Here is a 24,671-nt window from a genome sequence, read left to right as displayed (position 1 = left end):
AATCGGTCGCGAGGCAAAATGGCCAACGGCCCGTTCTCGAGACGTAACAGCACTCCAATGATTCTCTTCGGAATCAACCGCAAAACCTGTCACGCAGGTTTAACTGTCACAGCGATAACAACTCTGTCGCAGGAATCCCTTTCCCAGGAAACCCCAAAGTTCGCTAGTGACCCCCGTTCGCCAGCATTTGCTCCAGACCTCAAAGCAGCTCGGCTCCTTCTCCGACCTCACTTGCTCCGCCTCTCTTCTTCCTCTCCTTCTTCCTCTTCTCTTTCCTCTGCTCTTCTTTCCTCGGCTTTCCATTCCAACTCTTTTAACCTTTCCTGGCTCTACAGTTGCATCTCCATTTTCCGGAGCTCCACATTTCCTTTTTCCTTGGGTAACCAATCCAAGGCTACCTCTTCCCATGTTCCTTGTCCCACTAGAGACTCCACCACCAATGTCTGCATCTCTGCTTTCTTCATACTAACTCGGACCTCCAAGTTAAAATATTTGGCCAATATCATGAGTTCCGATCTTTTTAACACCTGGAACTGTGCCTCATTAGGGGACGCCGCAAACTTTTCTGCGTCAAACACCATGGTGACTATCAGTTAGCACCTTCACACCAAAAAAATTCAATTTTTGGAAAAATTTGGGAATGTTAGAAAATTCCAAATTTGGGAATTTTGGGAATGTTAGGGAATTCTATCCCGGACGAGGGTGATCCACACCTGTCCGGCCATAGGAATTTAATGGGCCATCCGTAGAATTTCAGGACGATAACTGGGCGGTACCACTACCTGGTGTACCACAGACCAATCGTCACTTGCTGGAGCACAAGGGGGTCTCCACTTTCTCATTAACACATCAGATGTCACATAGTAACATCCCGTGAACTCCTTAGATTCCAATTCAGACACAGCCTTTTGTCTTAGGTCTCTTGGTACATGATCTGCTTGCTGGCCCTTAACTAGTGAAGAATGGTTCAACACGGGCACGCAAGAAATCCCATTCCCTTTCTCCACTAGTTAAATCATTGAAAAATGTCTCTTCCAACCATATACCTTTTCCAACTCTATGACGGTCTGCTTCCCTTTCTGTGTTTGGGATCTCATCACTACCCAAGCAGGGGAAATATTGGGGAAGTCCTCTTGCAAATCCTCAGTTTCTTCCTGAACTATAGGATGTATTGAAACCACTGGGGACACACAAACCCTATCCCCAGCCAAATCGTTTCCCAATCGGAAACTAACACCCTCTATGGGGAGAGTGGGGACTATCCCTACCATCACTAGTCCTGTGACCAAATCAGACTTCAAGTTCACCCTATGTAAGGGGACCGGGACATAACTACCTACTATGCCCTGGATTAATGCACTTGCTTTCACTGAACTACTCAAAGTCAAAGGTAAAATATTTAACAACATCAACGACTAGGCTGCCCCAGTATCCTTCAGAATAACTCCGGACTTAGCTTCCCTGTCCCAAGACACTTGGCCCTTTGACACAAAGGTTTTATAACGGTTTAGTACAGGGCTCGTAAGGTCAGCAGTATCCTCCGCCTTAACTGACAGAGCATGATCATTGGGGCTGTCCACTTTGGTTTTAACCAATGTGATAGGTCTAGCGGAGTCTCCCTGCTTCTCCTCCCTTTGCGATTTCCAACAGTTCGACTTCAGATGTCCCCTCTGGTTACAGTAATAGCACGTTAGGGCTGTTCCCCTGCGAGATGCCTTATTCGACCACCCAAACTGTCTACCCAGAAACGGCCGCACTGATGGACCGCTATGGTCTTTCCACTCCTCCTCTGACTGGTCCTCACGAACCACCTTCTTGTTATACCATGTCATACCATAACGAGGAACACCAACGCTTCTCTTATGGGTAAGTTCATAATCATCTGCACTAACTGCAGCTCTTTTCAACTCACCAACCTTATGATCAGTAAGGTGTGTCCTAATGTCCAAGGGGATACTGTTCTTAAACTCTTCCATCAAGATAACCTCCCTTAGATGACCATAGTTCCTATCCACTTGCAGAGAACGATACCACCAATCAAAACTCATTCCGTTCTCCCTCGCAAATTCAACTAATAGTCAGGTTCACTATGTAATTTCGTTGGAATTTTTGGCGGATTTGGAAAACTATATATTTTTGGAAACTATATTGTATAGTCAGTCAGAAAACCAATGTTGCTATTTGCACAGACTCCTGTATGGCGGCCATCTTGGATTTTCAAAATTGCCGCCGTAGAACTAATTTTTCTCAATATCTCAGCTTCTAAAAAACATAGAGCTTTGATTCTAACGGCTAAACATACATTTTCAAGGGCCCCGAATCCAATGGTAACAAGTTCGATAAGCTAGACATGACCATAGAGCTCCTATGTGGCGGCCATCTTGGATTTTTCAAACTGGCCGCCATAAACTTGATGTTTCTCAATATCTCAGCTTCTAAAGCCGAAGTCACACATAGGCGGATATTTTGGCGACTGCCGGCGATCAAGATTTTTCGGCGACTACTGGCGATTTCGGGCGGTCAAATATGGTCAGGCGGCAGTATGGCGACTGCAGGCGGCCACATTGCGCCTGCATTGCGATGACGCCCCGAGTGGGATGGCGACTGTTGAAGATCGACGACGACTGCATTGCGGATGCATGGCGGCAGCGTGGCGACAGTCTGGCGGCTAGATTACGACCGATGGCGGATCGCGGCGACTGCATTGGGGCCGGGTGGCGGTTTACTCCGACGTCCGCAAGACTGCAATAAGACCGCTGGCGATTGGAGACGATTCACACAACTTTTTAAATCTTTATCTCTCTATTTTACATTTCACTTTATTCATTTCAATGATGTATGACATGAAGCATAAAGATGTTTGATGTACAATAAGAAAGTTAATAAAGATGTATCATTGTAATGTAATAATCAAACTTTTCTGCAGGGATAGAGAATGGAAATAAAGTCCAACAAATTATTTCCACTGGTCCCAAGTCCCATAAATAAAGTTTCCAAAGGACCAAAGTCCCAAAAATATAGTTCCCAAAAGTCCCAAGTCCAAACAATAAAGCCATATCCTTGTCGGCACCACAGGACCTCACTCCACGGAGACCCTCACACCATCCTGTCTTGCCATGGAATCGTGGTATGTCGTAATGCAGTCGCCAGGCAGTCGTATCTCTGTCGCCAATGGCCGTAACTCGGCCGCCACTAGTCCTACTGCTGTCGTCGTCAGTCTCCCATAGCCGCAGGGGAGACGTGGCAGTTCTTCTGTAGTCGATATGCAGCCGCAACAGTGTCGGCCCGTAGTCGGAAAGATGCCGCAGGAAGGCCGTATGGCATTCGCATCTCTGCCGTGCTAGCTGGTGGGGCGATTGCGGAAGACTATGAGCGACTGGGGTTGCGGCCGCTTTACGGTCTTATTACGGATACCGACGACAGCATGGCGGTTCCATCACGACAGCATGGCGGATCTTTTTTGAGGACGACTGAGTTTTGACTAAACATTTAAAAACATATTTGGCCCCTTTGCGACTCTTGCCGACTGCAGCCGACCTGGGGAGGATAACCACGACTACAGAAGACCGTCCATTACGGTTTCATTACGATTGTCGGCGGGTGGTGGCGATTTTTCCAGTCGCCAGTAGTCGCCGACAAATCCGCCTATGTGATTTAGGCTTAAACAACATAAAGCTTTGATTCTAACGGCTAAACATACATTTTCAAGGGCCCCGAATCCAATGGTAACAAGTTCGATAAGCGAGACATGACCATAGAGCTCCTATGTGGCGGCCATCTTGGATTTTTCAAACTGGCCACCGTAAACTTGATTTTTCTCAATATCTCAGCTTCTGAACAACATAAAGCTTTGATTCTAACAGCTAAACATACATTTTCAAGGGCCCCGAATCCAATGGTAACAATTTCGATAAGCTAGACATGACCATAGAGCTCCTATGTGGCGGCCATCTTGGATTTTTCAAACTGGCCGCCGTAAACTTGATGTTTCTCAATATCTCAGCTTCTAAACAACATAAAGCTTTGATTCTAATGGCTAAACATACATTTTCAAGGGCCCCGAATCCAATGGTAACAAGTTCGATAAGCTAGACATGACCATAAAGCTCCTATGTGGCGGCCATCTTGGATTTTTCAAACTGCCGCCGTAAAACTGATGTAACCCACCTTCTAAAGAGCACAGAGCTTTGATTCATCATTGAGTAAAGTCATCATCATCCTCATCATCGCTTTCGTTCATCACATCTTGAGAGTCCTCATCATTTTGGCACTGGATGTCACACTGACAAAGGTCTGTACAAGCCAAGTTGTTTGTTCTGCAGGAACATCTAGATGAAGAACAGTCTGTTTTGCACTGACATCTAACCATTTGAATGATGGCCTTGGGGGCTGGAGGCTCCTCAGTTGTGGTTGGTTTCACTTGTCCATCCGTGTCTTTGTAAAAGCCGTTTTGCAGGGGATTCAGCTGAGGATCCTGTTGAGCAATGCTTGCCTGACCCCACACTCTGGCTTGGATATGGACTCTAAGGATGTGCTGCTTGAGAGCTCCAAGAGTAGGAGGAAGCCTGTCACTTTCTGCCATGTGTTTGCAAAAGAGATACCATCGTAGTTCGGGGATGCTGTCGATGTGGATGCCATTTGGAGAGTAAGCAGCGCATACAAAGTTAGCTAGTGTGGACAACATGTCCTCCGTCACTTCAGTTGCATCTGAAAGCATTCGCACGGTGTCTATGACATCTTCACTTGCTTTGAGGTAGACATGCAGCCAGGTTGCTTTGCCTATTCGAGAGAACCTCCCGTCCTCCCAGTGTTGTCTGCCCCTGTGAAAGCATGAAAGGCTGGCAACGCCTTTGCTCTTTCGACCCCTAGAGCTGTCCACAGTGGCTCTATTTGAAGTATTCCAGAGGCCATGGAAATGGATGTATTCCTCAGCAGTAGGTCATAGTTTGCTATGACTAGTACCAGGACATCTGTGTCGGGAGAGAAGAACACCAACTGCGCATCATGTGGGTTTCGCTGGGATGCCAGCACGGCCTGGTGGATCAACAGGGTGTCAGCTTCTTCATGGTTGTTGTCCTCGAAGAGCAGGTCACTGTTGCTCCTAGTACGCCCTGAAGCAGACGTGATGATCAACTTGGATGAGTGACTGTTGTATTCTAGAGTTTTCGCTGCCAGATAGTCAGTCAGATCAGCCTTTGTTTTGTCATGAGAAAGGAATCTGCTCATTGGGATGTGTTTGATGTTGGTGTCATCTCTGACTTGATACTGTACTGCATCCTTTCCTTGCCTTCTTTTAGCCCTGGTAGCACTCTTCAGAGAATCGTTTTTGTACGTGTCAAAGACCAGTATGATCTCATCACAATCTTTTGTTAGAGACATGAGTCTGTCATTGAAGCATTCACCCAGATCGTTGACTTTCACTACAGTGGCTGGTTTCTTTGTCAGCTTATGCACAAGTACCATCCCATCCACCAGTGCAATCTTCCGACTTGTAGGTTTACTAGATGTGGATGCCATAGTTCTTGTGTCCATTGGATCTTCTTGTAGAACACTTGCAGCTGGTGTCTGCTGCTGATCTTCGGGGTGAATTTCTGCTCTTGCTAACTTGTCGAGGAGATGAATTAACTTCGACTTGTCAGTGCATGGAAGAATTGTCCCATCTGGAGCGAACAGTGCTCTTGGTGTCAGAGTGAACTCGTAATTTCCGATGGCATATTTCTGGTTGACGTCTCTGTTTGACTTGGCAAGGACCATGAGCCTTCCGTACAGTTCCTTCGTCTCCTTCAGATCCACAGTCCTGTCTCTGAGTTTCACTGTGGTTCTCTTGTTCCCAGACGTGAACATCTTGTTGTTCTCCTACTTGACTGGTGCCCAGAGGCTAACATCTCCATTGATACGCTCCGACACGTAGTCTTCATACAACTTCTGACCAGTGACATCAATGTTCAAGATCTGTGGTACATACTCGTCTGGGATGTAAGCATTCGTTATCACATTGTGCAGCTTGTCACCTTCAGTGTCAAATGGATTCCCGTGACTCAGTATCGCAGCCTCGATCTTGTTGATTGCTTCATGCTCCCTCTTGACTGCACTTGGACCAAGGTCATGATGTTCTGTGATCTTGTCACCTTCCAGGCCAAACTGACTCTTGAAGTCTTTTGACAACAACAACAACAACAACAACAACATGCATTTTAAGGCAATTTTCCCTGCTAGAGCGGGGGTTAGCCTTGCGGTCCCCATGACAATCTTCTCCATTTTGCCCTATTTTCTGCATCTCTCCTTGTTAACCCCCTTGCCCGCATTTCTTCTTCCACCATCTTTAGCCAAGTCTTTCTCGGTCTTCCCCGGCCTCTACTTCCTTCTACATTAACTTCCATCACTCTTCTCAACCAGTCACTTTCATCCTTCCTCAATACATGACCAAACCATCTCAACCTGTTCCTCTTCACAGCATCAATCACAGGCAATATTCCCATCATCTTTCGCAATTCATCATTTGTCCTCTCTCTCAACGATACTCCGCACATCCATCGAACCATTCGCATTTCCACCCTTTCCAGCCTTCGTTGCTGCTCTACGTTCATTACCCATGTCTCGCTCCCATAAATCATAACACTTCTCACACATGCAGCATACACCTTTCCCTTCAGCTTCAGCGACACTCTCCTCCTCATCAGCACGCCACTCAGTTCCCGAAACTTCTTCCATGCACATCTCACTCGAGCAACCGTTGCCGAGTCTGATCCACCTTCTCCATTCAGCATGTCTCCGAGGTAGCAAAATGTTTTCACACATTGCACTCAAAATCTTGAAGTCTTTTGACAGGCGTGATAATTCTGGTGTAACCATGAAGAATCTCTGTCTAGCATTGGCATTGTTAGAGATGAATTTAGAAGCTCTATTTAGAAGATGAGATCCTGAGAAACATCAATTTTACGGCGGCCAGTTTGAAAAATCCAAGATGACCGCCACATAGGAGCTCTATGGTCATGTCTAGCTTATCGAACTTGTTACCATTGGATTTGGGGCCCTTGAAAATGTATGTTTAGCCGTTAGAATCAAAGCTTTATGTTGTTTAGAAGCTGAGATATTGAGAAACATCAATTTTACGGCGGCCAGTTTGAAAAATCCAAGATGGCCGCCACATAGGAGCTCTATGGTCCTGTCTAGCTTATCGAACTTGTTACCATTGGATTCGGGGCCCTTGAAAATGTATGTTTAGCCGTTAGAATCAAAGCTCTATGTTATTTAGAAGCTGAGATATTGAGAAAAATTAGTTCTACGGCGGCAATTTTGACAATCCAAGATGGCCGCCATACAGGAGTCTGTGCAAATAGCAATATTGGTTTTCTGACTGACTATACAATATAGTTTCCAAAAATATATAGTTTTCCAAATCCCCCAAAAAATCCAACGAAACTTTAAATCTGGACATACTGAACCTGACTATAATGTCTGCTCCGCCTGTCTTTTTAAGATTCGGATCTTCTGCCTGTAAGCTTCCGGAACTTGCTCATAGGCTGACAACACAGCCCCTTTTACAGCCTCATAATTTTCAGACTGATCCTCCGACAGCGAGGAATGCACTTCCTGGGCCTCCCTACGAATGCACTTTGTAGTAGCAGGGTCCAGTATTGTACTGGCCACTGAAGACGTTTGACTATCTTTTCAAAAGACAGAAATAACATTTCCAATTCCTCATCGTTAAACTTAGCAGCATGCCTAATGTTCCGAGCCACTTAAAAGGAACGGAGGTGGGTGGGGGGTGGTGGTGGTGTGTGGGTGGGGGCGATCATTTGGACCCCCACCCGAATTGACGGAAACAGGTCTGGTCTGTCCCATCTGAATTTCTAATTTTCTTAACTCGAACTCTCTTTGCTTTTCTTCTTTTTTTCTTTCCTTTCTTTCCTTTCTTTCTTTTTCTCTTTCCCTTTCTTCTTTTTCTCTTTCTAACTCTCTTTGCTTTTCTTTGTGTTCTAACTTTCGTCTGAGCTGTCTTTCTTCTGATTTTATCCTGGGTAATTCCAAGGCTCCACTCCTCAACTTTACCCATGGTTCTAAACCCAGGTGACTGACAATAACAGAAACAATCTCCGACTTTCTCATACTGGATGTCACACTAACCGCAATATGATCAGCTCCAGCTCGTAACTCTACCTTACGTAACAGTTCTACATATTGTACTGATAGCTCCTTTTCCCCCACGAATTCCTTCATATCAAAATCCAGCTCCTCAGCTATGGTGCACAACAGCAGTAAATATAGTAGCAACAGCACCGTAAACAAACACCAAATTATCTTACCAATGAGAAAAACCCATAATGAAAATCCAAGACAGGTATCATATACAGCAATACCCCGTTTTACGCCATTTTGACCTACGTCAAATCCGACTTTACGCCACTCTTCTGGAGTAATTTTCAGTTCAGCAAACGTCATTATGTGCGACTTTACGTCACTCCGACATCATAATAGGACGTGAAAAATTTTTTTTAAATAAATAAAATAGTACATAAAAATTAACAATAAAATAAGCTAAAAAAACAATTAAAAGTACAATAAAAAGCACATTAAAATATAAAAAATGTACGTATACGTACGCGTAGCTGCTGGTTCTCATTCAAAACAAAGGCGACGCCATATGCATTTTGTCCTGTGCTGTGGTCGCGTGCTTGCTTTGCCTTTCGCTGTTATTTTGTGATTATTCCTTTACTGTGTAAAACAAACCAACGCAACGTGGCAACGGCGAAACATGACGACGATGCCGGCTCGGACAACTGTGACCGTGTCATGCCTCGAGCCGGGGTGCCTCGTCGGGCACCTCACCGGCATCCGGCGTCGACGAACCGATCGACGTGTTCATGTGCACATGTGCATGGATTTGCAAATGCCTGCCTGTACGTCGTCGTTTCTGCGTATATCACATCGTCTAACAAAAAAAGAAGCAAGCAACTTCGGCCACTCGAGGAAAGACTGGGCACGCCTACGACTAGGAGGCGAGCGTCGATCCCCGGGGCGGCTGGGTTCACGGAACCCTGAGCTCGTTCGTTCGTCACAGACGACACGACACGACCACCGGTGAAACTGCTCGGACACGTTGGGTAAAGCATGCCGTGGTGAAGCGGGCCGCAGAGCCACTCGGCACACAAGCCAGCTCACGGTCGACACGTCCGTGCCGGTCACCCTGTTCGAGGAGAAGACCCGACCGATAGAAAACAACGGAGGGACTCCCGACGGGGAAAGGCAAAGATTCAGGGTGAAGCCGCAGCCTCCTCCAGTTATTTACTCTAGTTTTACGGTGTTTCTCTTCATTTTAAGGCATTACGCCCGGTTTACGTCAAAAACCGAGTTACGTCACGGCTTATGGAACCAATTAATGACGTAGGCCGGGGTATTGCTGTAATTCAGATCTCGGACGATCCCCCAATTTGTTACGGCCTGCAGCACACCAAGCCAAGCATGCTGGCAAACCGGCTTTATTTATGGGTTATAACAATTGGAAATATAGAAATATACATAATGAAAGAGGAAACAAAGAAGGATGAAGAAAAGAAAAAACTTGATTAGGCCAGCACAAGGGTGAAGGAGTAGGCAACCAGGAAGCTGAAGAGTGCTGCTCGTGTAAAGAGCTGGGGCGACCTGATGGAACCACTTGGAATCCGGCCAGTCCCAGTGGAGGACCTGCCATCGGATGGTCTGGAAGATGTCAGAAGAGGAGAGACTCAGACGATGAGTAGGGGGGCGGCACTGTATCCTCCAGTATCAAGCTCAAGGCAAGATCGGGGATCCGAACTGGAGTAGCCGCAGCAAGAGTTCGAGCAAATATAGCATTCAAGCCTTCCCCCCCCCCCCCCACCCCCACCCCCAGTAGGCCATAATCCAGACCTCACAGTAGGCCCAAATGCAGGCCCCACAGTTGGTCCCAATGCAGGCCCAACCATAGGTCCCAAGGCAGGCCCCACAGTAAGCCCCAATGCAGGCCCTAATCTAGTCCGCAAGTTAGAGATACGGTAGCAAGTTTGATCAAACACAACCTTCAGGTAGAGATGCCGCAGCAAGAATTTGATCCAGCACCACCTTCAGGGAGAGATACTGCAGCTTGAAACTCTACAACAAGCAAAAGACACTCAGCAATGAGCCATCCTCTAAATGGCCACTCTCTCCTCCTCTGCATCAACTTCCTGGTTCTCTCCTCAGCCCCACAGCCAATCGTAGGCTTTATACCCATGGGCTGAACCAGTTGGTCCAACCTGGGGGAGGGGAGGCAGTTGGGGGGGGGGGGGGGAAGAAGAAGAAGCAGCATCAGAAACAAAAGAAAAGTCAGACCATAACACCTTCCCCCCTTAAAGAAGAAAACTTTACCCCAAACAAAGTTTTCTTTTGCAAAGGTAGGTACACAGGGCAGGGTTTTTTGTTTTGTTTTGCAGATGTTGGAATTTGTTGATCAGCTTCACAAAAGATTAGAGCTCTATCTAATGTATATATTTTTTTATAGTCATGGGTTGTCCCAGTGTCCTGGTACAAAATCCTGTTGGGCTGGGTCAACAGCAGCAGCAATGGCCGGCTGGTTCAATGGTCCCAAGCTGCATCTCGTTTTTATGCCCACGATATCATGCTAATGGAACCATCGAGTCAGCCGATGCATCGCTCTAATCTGGTGCCATGTGCCTGATCTTTGATTAATGAGCAAACACAGCCGATGAGACACATTACACGGTCTTGTTGTAGGGCGCTGGTCACCGTGCCCAATCAGTCGTTTTCGTCTGGAGGCACAACGCCACATGATGCTTCAAAACCGTTTTTGCTAAACTTTTTTAGTAGAAGCTGGAAAACAGTTGAAAGTATCTGCATACATATAGGAAGTTATTTCAGCCCTGTTTGCACTGGATTTTGGCCTTGAGGTCAATTGGAGGTCAAATAAGGTCAATATGTCAAAATAACATAAAAACGCCAATTTACGGCATACAGTATATCCCAGTTTCCCAGTTTCTTTCCATATGATGATCGGGAGTAAAAAAAAAAACAGTCAACCTGACTATATTACTGAAGCTGACCAGTCACATATGCTGTCTTGGATTCCAATATGACTGCAATATCAAACCTGCATGCTCAGTATTTTGATGTTTTTGGTGTTGCTTCCAATTCCCAATCCGAGCAAATGAATTGGATCAAAGGCATTATTTGCGTTAGCCTTCAGTTCTAAAACACATTACAATGACAGGGGGTAATTCATTGGTGAAAGACCAGCGCAGTCATCTTCAGTGCCTTCCAATCACACATTTTCACCAATTTTCACCAATCACCCCTTTTCGGATGAGCACTCCTGAAATAATGAAGATAAGTTTAGGAACAAATCTTCACCTTGTTTCAGAATCTCTGTCTGGAACAATAATCTGAAACGATACTGTACTCGAAACTATACTCTGAGGTTTCTGGACTTCAGACCAGACTTTGGTGGGTTAAACCGGTTTTATGAGCGCTCAACCGTCCCTCTTCCCTCAGAGCATATTTCTGGTGTGGGCAGTAATTCTATTTGTCTGAAGGCCTTTGAGCTTTTGCATAGCCAGATGACCATAGCTTGCTCTAAGGGTGGTTTTGGATACAGTGTCCATAATAATCTTCCTCTTTCCTTTTGGAATGCCTAAATGGGCAAGGCATTTGCTGAAAGATGTATTGTAAAATCCTCCACTACCTATTTATATTGGAAAGTAGTTTACAGACCATCCTCTATGTTCACAATCAGCTACCAGGTCTTCGTATTTGCCTTTCTTTCTGGCATATGCATTGGACAGGTTCTCCTCCATCGGGACTGTCAATTCAATAATGATATTCTTCGTTACTGCCGAATAGATGGTGATATCAGGCCATTTGGTAGTTTCCATAGTTTGTGGAGGGAACACTATTGGGTTATGGTCTTCATCCATCAGAAACATCCATTCATTAGCCTTCTGTGGGATGTCCTGGGTTTCTACCTGTGGAAGTGGCAGAGCTGGGTTTCTGTAGGATGTACCATTAGCTGTACGGAATGCAATGGTGGGAATGGAGTTTGGCTTTGATACAATACTGGTCTTCTTATTTGCATCTTTGATATATTGGAGCCAGGCCTGATGCAATCGCTCTTGGGGTTTGGTCATGGCGCCAGTTGTATCTTCCATTTTGGAGTGAGTAGCTGCACCCATTTAAGATGTGGAGCAGTGTGCAATGGTGATGATGGCATAGTTGGCACAGTCCAAGGTTGGTTTTGCCATACAATCGAAGGTTGGCTGGGGAAGGGAGTTGGTGGTGGATAGTGTTGATGTGGAATGACAGCAGTTCCGGTGTCCATACATGGAGGAGTGTCTTCCGTGATGTATCGGTCTGTATGGCAGAATCACATCTCAACCACTGTCGTTGTTTAGCACATCCATACAGGTAGACCAACATTTCTTCCTCGTCGATATCCTCAATATATTTAATTTAATATGACAAATAATACATCTATTGTATGACACACACACGCACGCACGCACGCACGCACACACACACACACACACACAATTTATAGTAGATTATAAGGTACACGATAACAATGTGATGTTCAGACTGCCAGATTGTGGCAATGTCCTCCTCCTAAAAGAGCATTAAATTAAGCAATTTAGTTGATCACTCGTGGGAATCACACAGCATGGAGGTGTATCGTTGCGATCAGTGCAGCCGTTTTTGCGGTACCCGGGACAATAACGTTAGGCGGGAGTCCAAACCGGAAAATGCTGGAGGCCAAAGCTGAAATTGGAAAAACAATGTAGCCTATTTTACTCCAGGGGGTCCCAGGATTACCCACCCAAAATCTAGTTGCGATCGGTTCAGCCGTTTTTGCGGTACCTGGGAACGGACGGGCGGACATTTGGTGAATTATAGTGGGATGAAACAAGAAGAACAGTCTGGATAATGAAGTTCCTAGTCGATTCCGTGACTGGCCTGTGCAGTTAGTGACATCAGTTGTATAAAACGATAAGTGAAACGAGAAACCTGTCCCATTAGGCCATACTATCATGAACAGCAAAGACCAGATGTCTCTTCTCTTCATTCATCATGCAATATGTTGAGGGTTTTTGGGTATTTACACAAGTCCTTGCACGAACAAGCCTTCCTCCAGTTGAGATCAAGATGCATACATACACGTGCAGTCGTGCATCTACTTGTGGCACAACGCATCACTGCGGCAGAACAACCGCAGGTTGTAAGATCGAGACGGGCTGCTGAAACTGGTTCTGTTGTGAGGAGCCTCGGTGCAAGGATGTTGTTAGTCTCTGCTGCTAGGTACCAACTGGTTTACTCTGGTGCTGCAGGTAGAGATGGACATGCTTCCAGGGCCCTTCTACAAATGTATAGAGCTTTCAGAAAGTATTCACACCCCTTGACTTGTTTCACATTTTGTTGTTAAACCCTGAATTAAAAATGGGTTAAATCAATACATTTTTGTCACTGATCTACACATAATACCTAATAATGTCAAAGTGGATTTTTAAAATATAAATTTTTACAAAGTAATTTAAAATGAAAAGCTGAAATTTCTTGAGTCAATAAGTATTCAACTTCATTTGTTATGACACTCCAAATTGAGCTCAGGTGCATCCAATTTCCTTTGATCATCTTTGAGATGTCTTTACAACTTGATTGGAGTCCTGTGGACAATTCAATTGATTGGACATGATTCAGAAACAAACTCACCTTTATATATAAGGTCCCACAGTTGACGGTGTATGTCAGAGCAGAAACTCTACTATGAAGTCCAAGAAACTGTACGTAGAACTCCGAGATAGAATTGTGAGGAGGCATGTATCTGGGGAAGGGGATAAACAATTTCTGGAGTGTTGAAAGTTCCCAAGAGCATAATGAGCTCCATCATTCGGAAATGGAAAGAATATAGAACTACCCAGTCTCTTCTTAGAGCTGTCCATCCGACCAAACTGAGCAACTGGGCAAGAAGGACGTTGGTCAGGGAGGTGACCAAGAAACCAATAACCCAATGACCACTCTGACAGAACTACATAGTTCCTCAGCTGAGATGGGAGAACCTGCCGGAAGGACAACAGTCTCTGCAGCCCATCACAAATCTAGGCTTTATGGGAGAGAGTGGCCAGACGGAAGTCACTCCTGAGAAAAAGGCACATGACAGCACACCTGGAGTTTGCAAAAAGGCACGTGAACGTCTCTGAGAGCGTGAGGCAAACTATTCTGGGATTTGATGAGCTTGACAAAAATTGAACTCTTTGGCCTGAATGCAAAACGCTACGTCTGACATAAACGGAACACTGTTCATCACCCATTTAACACAATCCCTGCTGCGAAATAGGGTGGTGGCAGCAACATTCTATGGAAATGCTTTTCAGCAGCAGGGACTTGAAGACTTGTGAGGATAGAGGGAACAATAAATGGAGTCAAATTTAGGTAAATCATTGAAGAGAACCTGTTTCAGAGTGGATATTTCTGGATATTTCAGAGGGGTTGAAAACTTCTGCAAATTAGATATTTCTGTATTCCATTTTTAACCATTTTGTAAAAAATTTCGAAGAATACAATTCCACTTTGACATAATGGGGTATTATGTGTAAATCAGTGACAAAAAAATCTCAATTTAAACCATTTTTTTATTTCAGGTTGTAACAACACAATGTGAAACAAGTCAAGGGGTGTGAATACTTTCTGAAGGCGCTGTACGTTTAGTGGTGTGCTCTCCTAACATGAAGGTAAAAAGCATCCTTCGTTGATGGTAGCAATTCCAGGTTCTTCTTCACTCAAAATTATGCACTTCAGATTTTCTGTATGGAGTTGGAATCCGTAGATGAGTCGTACACATTGTAAACAAATGCCTCAGCATCAACAAGCACAGACTCTTCAGGAAAGTCCAATTCTCCCAATTGAGCAAGTAGCTTAAAACATTTGACAAAGTTGTTCCACACAGTTTGTTTACCAATACACAGGAACTGACTGGTGATATCACACCCACCCAGTTCACCTGCTGAAAACCTGACAGTTTTACATGTCGAGCATGCAATATTTTGCGCATGGCTGCCTCCTCGTGATTCAAACTGAGACTAGAAAGTGTTCTGTCTGTCGAAGACCAAATTTTCTTCGGATTGGTGAATCCGCCACTAACCTCTCCAAATTCCCAATTTTCTGATCTCTGTTTTCCACCATTCTTCAAATTCCTTTGCCTTCCTCTCCTACGTGCTTTCCCCATGTTCCTTCTTTGATTGAGTTCTCTTGTTATCTGTCACAGACAATGTCAACCATGGTACATGTTTCGGATAACTGTCCAACCACATATTTTTGAACGTTATCATACAAGTCAACGACTGTATTCGCTTCAGAACAATTGGCAAGGGACTGCATTATTGTCATGTCATCCAAAATGCAGCCTGTCGCATCAATATTGTCATGTGGCTGACTCTGGGCCATTTCTTGCTCCAGTATCTTTCCCAGATGTGCCTATTTGTTGGGTATCTCGTGTGTGGTCAATAGTGGCCAGAGACAAAGGTATAGGAGACAGCTCGTGTTCCAGCAACTCATCAACATCGCGTCCTGCTTGAAGAGCAACAATAATTTGATGGAAGAGTCTGCCATGATGGAAACAGTTATTTGTCTGTCCACACGAACGGGCACCGAGTGCATTGTATCACACGTCTTCAGTTTCTGTCTTTTTAAGCTGTCATGGAATTTGGCTCTCTTGGTCATCAAACTTATCCACACAGTCTGTGTGTGCCAACTCTGTGTTTGCCTCAAAATCTTGGGTCCCAAACCCATCTCTCTTTGTACCCACATTACCCAGCTGTACCCGGCTGCTCCTGGACTCTGTGTCCTTCTCTCCCGACAAGGTGGAGGAGTTTCTGTCAAACCTCGACTCTGATTCTGCATCTGGACCAGACAGCATCAACCCACGGGTCCTAAGATCCTGCTCTGCCGCTCCTTCACACCCTGTCTCTGTTCTCTTCACCCTCTCTTTTGCTCAAGGTCATCTGCCATCAGCTTGGAAATCAGCAAACATTACCGCTTTACACAAAAAGGTGCAAAAACAGATCCTTGTAACGACAGACCAATCAGCCTGCTCCCAATTATCAGCGAAGTCAAGGAATCAATCATTGCTTCAGATATCAAATCCTTCCTCTTTTCCAATGGCTTATTCTCTGAGCATCAATTTGGATTCAGACCAGGTCGTTCTACTCTGGACATGCTCCTTCTGCTGTCTCAACAATGGACGGAGGTCCTCAATGCCAAACAGGAAATCAGAGCTGTCTCCCTTGACATATCACGTGCCTTCGATACCGTCTGGCATCCCGCCCTCCTCACCAAACTCTCCTCTTATGGAATCCATCGAAACCTCCACACAGGGCTTCCTCACCAGTCACAATCACCATGTGGCCCTGAATGGATTTCTCTCATCTCCCCTTTCTGTTCAGGCTGGAGTTCCTCAAGGCAAAGTTCTGGGTCCTGTGCTTTTTCTGGTCTTTATCAATGATCTCTCTGACTTTCTGGATAATCCTCTCTATCTCTTTGCTGATGACTCCACTCTCTGCCGCTCCACACCATCAACATCAACAATGCGCCCATCAACATCAAGAGGCAGCAGCCTCCTCACTCTCTGCAGACTTTGACAAAATCACAGACTTGTGAAACAAGTGGAACGTCTTTCAATCCTGACAAATCTCACATTCTCACTTTGTCTCTCTGAAAAGACCGTCTGGACAACCCTCCCATTTACTTTCTCAACAATCCTTTTGGAGACGTTGTGTCACTCAAGCTTTTGGGTCTCACTATCAGCCATGATCTTTCTTGGGAAAACCAAATTTCCAAGCTGGCCTCCAAAGCCAGTCGCCGACTGGGCATCATCCGTCGTGTGAAGTCTTTCCTTGGCACACCTGAGCTCCTCACCACATGCAAGGCTTTTATCCGCAGCTCAATGGAATACTGCTCTCCCCTCTGGGCTGGTGCTCCTGCCTCAGACCTAGCTAGGCTTCACGCTGTTGAAACCAAAGCTTTCAGAATCATTGGAATCTCCCACGATGAAGCTGAATCTGAGGGCCTTTGACTCGCTCACCGCAGGCAGGTTGGTGGTCTTTGTCTTCTACTGACTCCTCTCCGGCCTAGCTCCCCCAGCTCTGTCTCTGCTCTTTCCCCCAAATATTCCTTCAGGTGAAATTACCAAAATCAAGACTCACTGCTTACCTTTATCCTTTCATTCCTCTTTTCTCCCGCCTCTGGAACAAACTTCCTCACTCTCTTCAATCCCTCTCCTCCCTCCAGGTCTTTAAAACAGCTGTTCACCACCATCTCTTATCTTCCCCCATCCAACACACCTTGGTCTTTTCTACCCCCGTTAATTAACCCCAGATCCACTTTTTTGAAATCCCGACTTCTTTCCTGGAAGTCCTAGCAGTGTCCATTTGTTTTCAACCTCTCCTCCCCCCCCCCCCCCCCTTCCAATGCCCCTACCCCCAAGCCCTCTCCCTCCGACAGATCCCCGATGTCCCTGCTCTCTACTGTTGTACTTGTGTGCTTCCCTCTCTCTCCCCATCTTGTCTCCCGCTCCTTTTATTACATGTTTTACGTGTCCGTTTATGTTTTTTTTTGTGATTAATATTAGCTCTTACACGAGCCTCCATCTTGTATACGCACACACACACAAAAAAAAAATCATCAATTATCTTCTTCCCTGCTTATTCTGCTGTTTACAAAGCTGTGTTCACCTCATCACTGACAAACATCTCCAGTAGTGAGTGCAGAGGCAGATTAACATTTTTGGGTCCCAAGGTGCAAAAAAAATTTTTAGACCCACAAATACATGAAAATGCATGAATACATGGACTCCATTTAATGTTACACCAAGCAAGTTACTAAAGGATACATTAGGACTAGGTACATCTACTAGGAATAGGACTAGCTGATTGGTAATGAACGTACCCCACCACTTTAATTGGTATGTTCATTACCAAATTTTTATGACTTTCAATTCGACGATTTTTTAAGTATATTGGTCGGTTGCATTTGTTATTCTATCTGTTTGTTTGTTTGTTTGTCACCGGCCTACAGGTCACAATTGTAAACCGATCGTCATGAAACTTCACCAACTTGTAGAGGTCGTCACAAATGAGAAGCTGATTGATTTTGAGGTCAAAGGCCATCTGGAGGTCAAATTTCTAAAATCGCCATTTTTCATCCGATTGACTTGAGAATTGAACAGCATTTGCACATTGAGTCACTAATTTGGGAAACCAACTATTTTTGAGGTCAAAAGGTCAAACTTAGACTCGAGGTTAAACTTCCAAAGTCATCCATTTTCATCTGAAAACCCATCAATTTTCATCCGATTGACGTGAAAATTGAACAGCATTTGCACATTGAGTCACTAAATTGAGAAACCAACTATTTTTGAGGTCAAAAGGTCAAAGGTCGACTCAGGGTCAAACTTCTAAAATCAATTTTTCTTTTTTCATCAAAATCATCACTTTTCATCCTATTGACCCGAGGTTTGATCAAGATCGTCAATTTTAATCTTGATGAAATGGAGAATTTGCTGGATTAATGGCAATCTTTTTGGGGGTGGGGGGTGGATTTTGCATGTATGGTGCTCTGTATGATGTATTCTTGTTTTTGTTACTTTGCAAAATCGAAGATTTTTCAAGTATACTTGGCAAAAAAAGAAACACAAATTTTTATGGCAAAGTATATAGCGAATGAAATTTACAAAATCACATGAACATTAAATTACAACAGAGTAGTACGGTGTATGACCTCCCTCTGCTGTGATGCATGCTTGGATGCACCGGTGCATGGACTGAATCAGCCTCCTCAAAGTCACCTGGGGGAGGACGCGCCACTCTTCCATTAAAGCAGCGGCAAGTTCTTGAGCTGTTCTAGGCACCATAGGACGTAACCGGATGCGGCGATCGAGTTCATCCCACGCATGCTCGATGGGCTTAAGGTCTGGACTGAACACAGGCCATGGCAGGAGCTCAATATAGTGGTCATCAAGATACTGGGTGATCACCCTTGCTGCATGAGGTCGCGAATTGTCCTGTTGAAACAAGGCTATGTTCGGATGTTCATCCAGAAATGGCCTCACTACAGGCTCCAAAATTTCATCCCAGTATCTCTGGGCATTGATGTTACCATCGATGACTATCAGTTCAGTACGGGCATTTGCTGTAATACCGGCCCATATCATAATGCTGGGACCTCCCCACCTGTCCAGCTCCACGACATTACAGTCAAAACGTCGCTCACCACGACCACGGTAAACTCGTACCCGTCCGTCATTATTGCTTACGCGAAATCGTGATTAATCCGAGAACAACACCTGGTTCCACGTTCTCTGCGTCCAGTCACGGTGTTGGCGGGCCCATACCAACCTATGGCGACGACGATCGGCCGTCAGTGGGAGACCTCTGTAAGGGCGTCTGCTCCTGAGTCCTACAGAACGAACCCGATTTCTGACAGTCTGAGCACAAATCCTGTTGTTCGTATGCCCGGGCGTCTCCCTTGCGGTGGTTTCTGCATTGCGATGTCGATCACAGAGGTGCTGCAGAACGATGTAACGATCCTGAATGGGCGTCACCTGCGGTCTACCACTTCTCCGACGATCTGCCACACTTCCAGTGTCTCTTAAACGACGTCTGAGCCTGCTTATGGTTGATTCGTGCACTTGGAAATGTGCGGCCACGTCCATACCTGAGATGCCCGCATTCCAATCGCGCGGCCCTGGTCATACTGACTTAGTCGTGGCGTTGTTTTCTGCTGAGTGAATTCGGTTCAAGCCTCCATCGACCATAGACTACCACAGGAACATCAACATTCTTATGCAATTTAGCCATGGAAGCCACAGTAAGTGATTGTTTGAAAATCCATTCAACCCCCATTGTGGTGGTTCAGTGAGGCATGACGCTCAAGAAATGTGGTTGAAAATACAGGTGCTTAAAATGGTATTACAAATCTTTGTCATTGATAAATTTGTGCACAACAATGCACATTTAAAAAATGCGTCTTATCAACTTGCGTTTCTTTTTTTGCCAAGTATACATTGGTCGGTTGCGTTTGTTATTCTGTCTCTTTGTTTGTTTGTTTGTCACTGTCCGACAGGTCATAATTCTAAACCAATTGTCATGAAACTTCACCAAGTTGTTGGCATTTCCCCCCTCTTTCTACTTTTCCCTTTGTTCTGTTGTGTCCTGATCCATTCTGTGTTCTAGGTCTTCCACGTTCATTCACAACAACAACAACAACAACAACAACAACAGGCATTTAAGGCCATTTTCCCTGCTAGAGCGGGGGTTAGCCTTGCGGGCCCCATGACAATCTTCTCCATTTTGCCCTATTTTCTGCATCTCCCCTTGTTAACCCCCTTGCCCACATTTCTTCTTCCACCACCTTTAGCCAAGTCTTTCTCGGTCTTCCCCGTCCTCTACTTCCTTCTACATTCATTTCCATCATTCTTCTCAACCAGTCACTTTCATCCTTCCTCAACACATGACCAAACCATCTCAACCTGTTTCTCTCCACAGCATCAATCACAGGCTCTATTCCCATCATCTTTCGCAATTCATCATTTGTCTTCCTCTCTCTCAACGATATTCCGCACATCCACCGAATCATTCGCATTTCCACCCTTTCCAGCCTTCGTTGCTGCTCTACGTTCATTACCCATGTCTCGCTCCCATAAATCATAACACTTCTCACACATGCAGCATACACCTTTCCCTTCAGCTTCAACGACACTCCCCTCCTCATCAGCACGCCACTCAGTTCCCGAAACTTCTTCCATGCTCTTCTTCAATGCACTACACATCATGCACAGATGAACGTAGTTCATCCACGATGTACTGATAAGTGAAAACCTTCGCGTCCCTCATTATTATTGTCGTTAAAAAATTAGAACAGTGTTTGTCCGTCTGTATGTATGTCCCCTCAAACGTATACCAATCAGAGCTGAGGATCTGGTGACATGACAGGGTGATGTGATTATGTCTCATGTCATTACGGCGGCTGACTCTCCACACTCTAGCATTTTGATTCCAATTTCGTTCAGGCTGAACATATTGTCGAACCTGTGATATATCACAATCGCCATGCTCTACCTTTACGTTTTTCATTCAGTGTGAAACACAAACAAACCGATTGTTAAAATGATCATCAAATATCGAAAGCATCGGCGTTACGTCTCTTCCAACAAAAAGGTACGTACAGGCCTTAGGCTTCATGCCTACCCTTCGGCCCATTTCGGACAAATTAAGCCCAGGTTTCTTAATACAGTAGTGTATCGTTTCAGTCGTATCGTTTTTGTAATAGTAATAATAATAGCATAGTAAATATGACCATAACACTTTCATCCCAATGTCGTGAATACAAAGTTAATGGATTGAAGCGATGTATGGTTTATGAATCAATGATAAGTGGTGTATGGTACTAACAACCGCGGAAGTTAGGAATTCACCTCGGTTTTTTGATAGCATGTTATTAACCCAACCCTTGTGGGGTATAATCTAGATTACAGTAGATCTTCCCTCAGTTCTGTAAGTAAAACTTACCTCATGGATGTCAGGATTCCTCCAAATGTATTTGTTTAATGTTATAAACAACATTAGCGACTGTTGAAAAAGCTAATCATGTGTGTTTGTTGTTTATAATATTTTACAAGCCCGGCTACGCCGCTGTTAGACTTTCAGTCTTGGTTTTTTAAGTTTACCTTTTCCTTCTGTTTTACAATTTATTTTCCACACCCTGTCCATATGCATGTGTATGCCCTCGTAATATAGAAACCTTTCCTTTCAAGTGAAGCTATACAATCTCTGACACATTAAACACAGGCTGCCGATTTGCTTGTTGTTGTCTGAGGTTGCAGTCAGTCCTCTTGGCTACTCCAATCAAATAGTTGGTGCTTGAAATGCAACCGTGGTGTTTGCACTTTTGGAGGCAGATGCCTGCAATGACTCCATTGCGAGTCTGTCTTTGCTGTTTTTATTTTCAAATTAGCGGAACAGAATGGCTGGACTATTGTATCATGTCCGAATGAGCGCATCACCATATGTTGGGTATGGGCCTGCTTCTAGTCACGATTGTCAAACTGCTTATAGCCGTTACATCAAAATGTCGTTGTTCATAAAAATATTTATTTGGAATTCTTTTAGAATATGGGTCCTCGTTATTTTATGTCCATAATTACTTCCATATCTTTTGAAGTAATGTTTCTTTTTCTTCATTGTTCTGTCTCATTAGCTTCAGACCCCTGCTTCATTTGCACAGTCAGTCCAAGAGTTGACCATTGCCCTGCAAAGAACTGGAGATCCAGCAAACCTTACCTGCCTTCGGACTCACCTGGAGCTCCTGGCAAACATTGACCCCAGTCCAGGTGTGGAATGAAAACAAGATAGCTCTTTTCTTCCTCATGTCATTATTTTGTTTCCACATTTAACATTATTTTGGTTCCACCTAACACATCCCTTTGGTTACCCCAAAGACATCCTTTTGGTTCCCCCTAACACATCTTTTTGGTTCCACCAAGACCTCCTTTTGGTTCCACCTAAGAAATCCTTTGGGTTTTTTTTTTTGAGGGGGTGGGGGGTGTTTGTATTCCTGGTCAAGGCTCGTATAAGAGCTAACAAATCAAACATATAATAAAGGGAGCGAGAGACAAGACTGGGAGAGAGAGGGAAGCACAACAACAGCAGGGAACAGGGACATCAGGAGATCTCTTGGAGGGAGAGGGCTGTGGCGGGGTACACGGGATAAACAAGATGGACACTACAGGGGATTTCAGGGAAGAAAAATTGAATTTGAAGGAGGTGAGTTTGGGTGTTTTACTGGGGGTAAAAAAGATCAAGGTTTTGGATGGGGGAAGACAAGAGATGGTGGTGAACAGCTGTTTTGAAGACCTGCATTGAAGAGTGGGATTGAAGAGAGCGTGGGAGTTTGTTCCTGACTCGGGAGAAAACAGGAATGGAAGTGTGAAGGTGAGCAGAGAGTCATGATTTTGGTTGTTCACCAGAAGATGGTTGCTGGCAGATCTTGTGCGACCTGCAGGAAAATTTGAGGGACAGAGCACAGACAGAGCAGGGGGAGCAAGGCCGGAGAGGAGTCTGCAGAAGATAGAAAGACCACCAACCTGCCAGTGTCGAGAGAGAGAAAGGCCCTCAGAATCAGTTGAAGCCGAGCTAGGTGTGAGGCAGGAGCACCAGCCCAGAGGGGTGAGCAGTACTCCATTGAGCTGCAGATGAAAGCTTGGTATGTGGTGAGGAGCTCAGGTGTGCCCAGAAAGGATTTCGCACGATGGAGGATGCCCAGTCGGCGACTGGCTTTGGAGGCCAACTTGGAAATGTGGTTTTCCCAGGAAAGATCATGGCAGATAGTGAGACCTAAAAGCTTGACTAACAGGACTTCTTCAAGAGGATTGTTCAGAAAGTGGATGGGAGAGTTTTCCAGACGGTCTTTACGGAGAGACATGGTGAGAGTGTGAGATTTGTCAGGGTTGAAAGACATGTTCCACTTGTTTGACCAGTCTGTGATTTTGTCCAGCTCTGCATGGAGTGAAGAGGCTGCAGACTTCCGATCTGAGCGTTGAGATGTGGAGCGGCAGAGAGTGGAGTTGTCAGCAAAGAGATAGAGAGGATTTTCAAGAGAGCAGGAGAGATCATTAATGAAGACCAGAAAAAGCACAGGGCATGAGAGAATTCCATTCAGGGCCACACGTTGACTGTGACTGGAGAGGAAGTCCACTAGCCATGTGTGGATGTTTCCATGGATACCATAAGAGGAGAGATTGGTGAGCAGGGCGGGGTGCCAGACCGTATCGAAGGCAGGAGATATGTCAAGGGAGACGGCTCTGATTTCCTGTTTGGTGTTGAGGACCTCCATCCATTGTTGAGACAGCAGAAGCAGCATGTCCAGAGTAAAGTCACCTGGTCTGAATCCAAATTGATGATCCGAGATCAAGTCATTGGAGAAGAGGAAGAATTTAATATCAGAAGGGATGATTGATTACATGACCTTGCTGATGATTGGGAGCAGGGTGATTGGTCTGTTGTTGCAAGGATCTGTTTTTGCACATTTTTTGTGTATAGTGGTATCGTTGGCTGATATCCAAGCAGATGGCAGATGCCCTTGAGCAAAAGAGAGGGTGAAGAGAACAGAGAAAGGGAGTGAAAGAGTGGAAGAACAGGATTTTAGGACCCGTGGGCTGATGCCGTCAGGTCCAGTTGCAGAATCAGAGTCGAGGGTTGACAGAAACTTTTCCACCTTGTCAGGAGGAAAAGATACAGAGTCCAGGAACAGCTGGGTACGACTGGGTAATGTGGGTACAGAGAGAGACGGTTTTGGGTGACAAGATTTTGAGGCAAACAGAGTTGAGGCATTCAGCTTTTTCACGTGCGGAGTCAGCTATGTGGCCATTTGAGGTAAGGAAGTGGATGGAGAGGGAACCAAATCCAGAAACAGATTTGACCAGACACCACGAGGATTTGGAGGAGGGAGACAGGTTTGAGAGTTTAGTTTTGAGAGTAGAGAGATATTGTTTCCTGGCTCTCCTGAGGGTTGACACACACTTGTTCCGAGCTTTGTGGAAGGAACTGAGATTGCCTTCAGTTGGATTTGCAAATTTCTTTGGAAAAATTGCCAGGAAGAGTTGATGCCAGAGGCAGTAG

At 45.1% G+C, this 24,671-nt stretch overlaps 1 protein-coding gene across 1 annotated transcript in view; it reads left to right on the top strand.

Annotated features, from left to right (window-relative positions):
* LOC137439183 (uncharacterized) overlaps positions 1 to 24,671 on the top strand; it is a 320,724-nt gene that overhangs the window by 111,063 nt on the left and 184,990 nt on the right. The window contains exon 7 of the mRNA XM_078767715.1: positions 22,252 to 22,384. Within this exon, the coding sequence (XP_078623841.1) occupies positions 22,252 to 22,384 (133 nt within the window). The remainder of the gene's footprint in view (positions 1 to 22,251; positions 22,385 to 24,671) is intronic.

The sequence above is a fragment of the Myxine glutinosa genome, chromosome 13, assembly GCF_964187855.1.
Source record: "Myxine glutinosa chromosome 13, kmMyxGlut1.1, whole genome shotgun sequence".
NCBI lineage: Eukaryota > Metazoa > Chordata > Myxini > Myxiniformes > Myxinidae > Myxine > Myxine glutinosa.
Note: the sequence above shows the minus strand (reverse complement) of the source record. Positions and strands in the feature narration are given on the sequence as shown.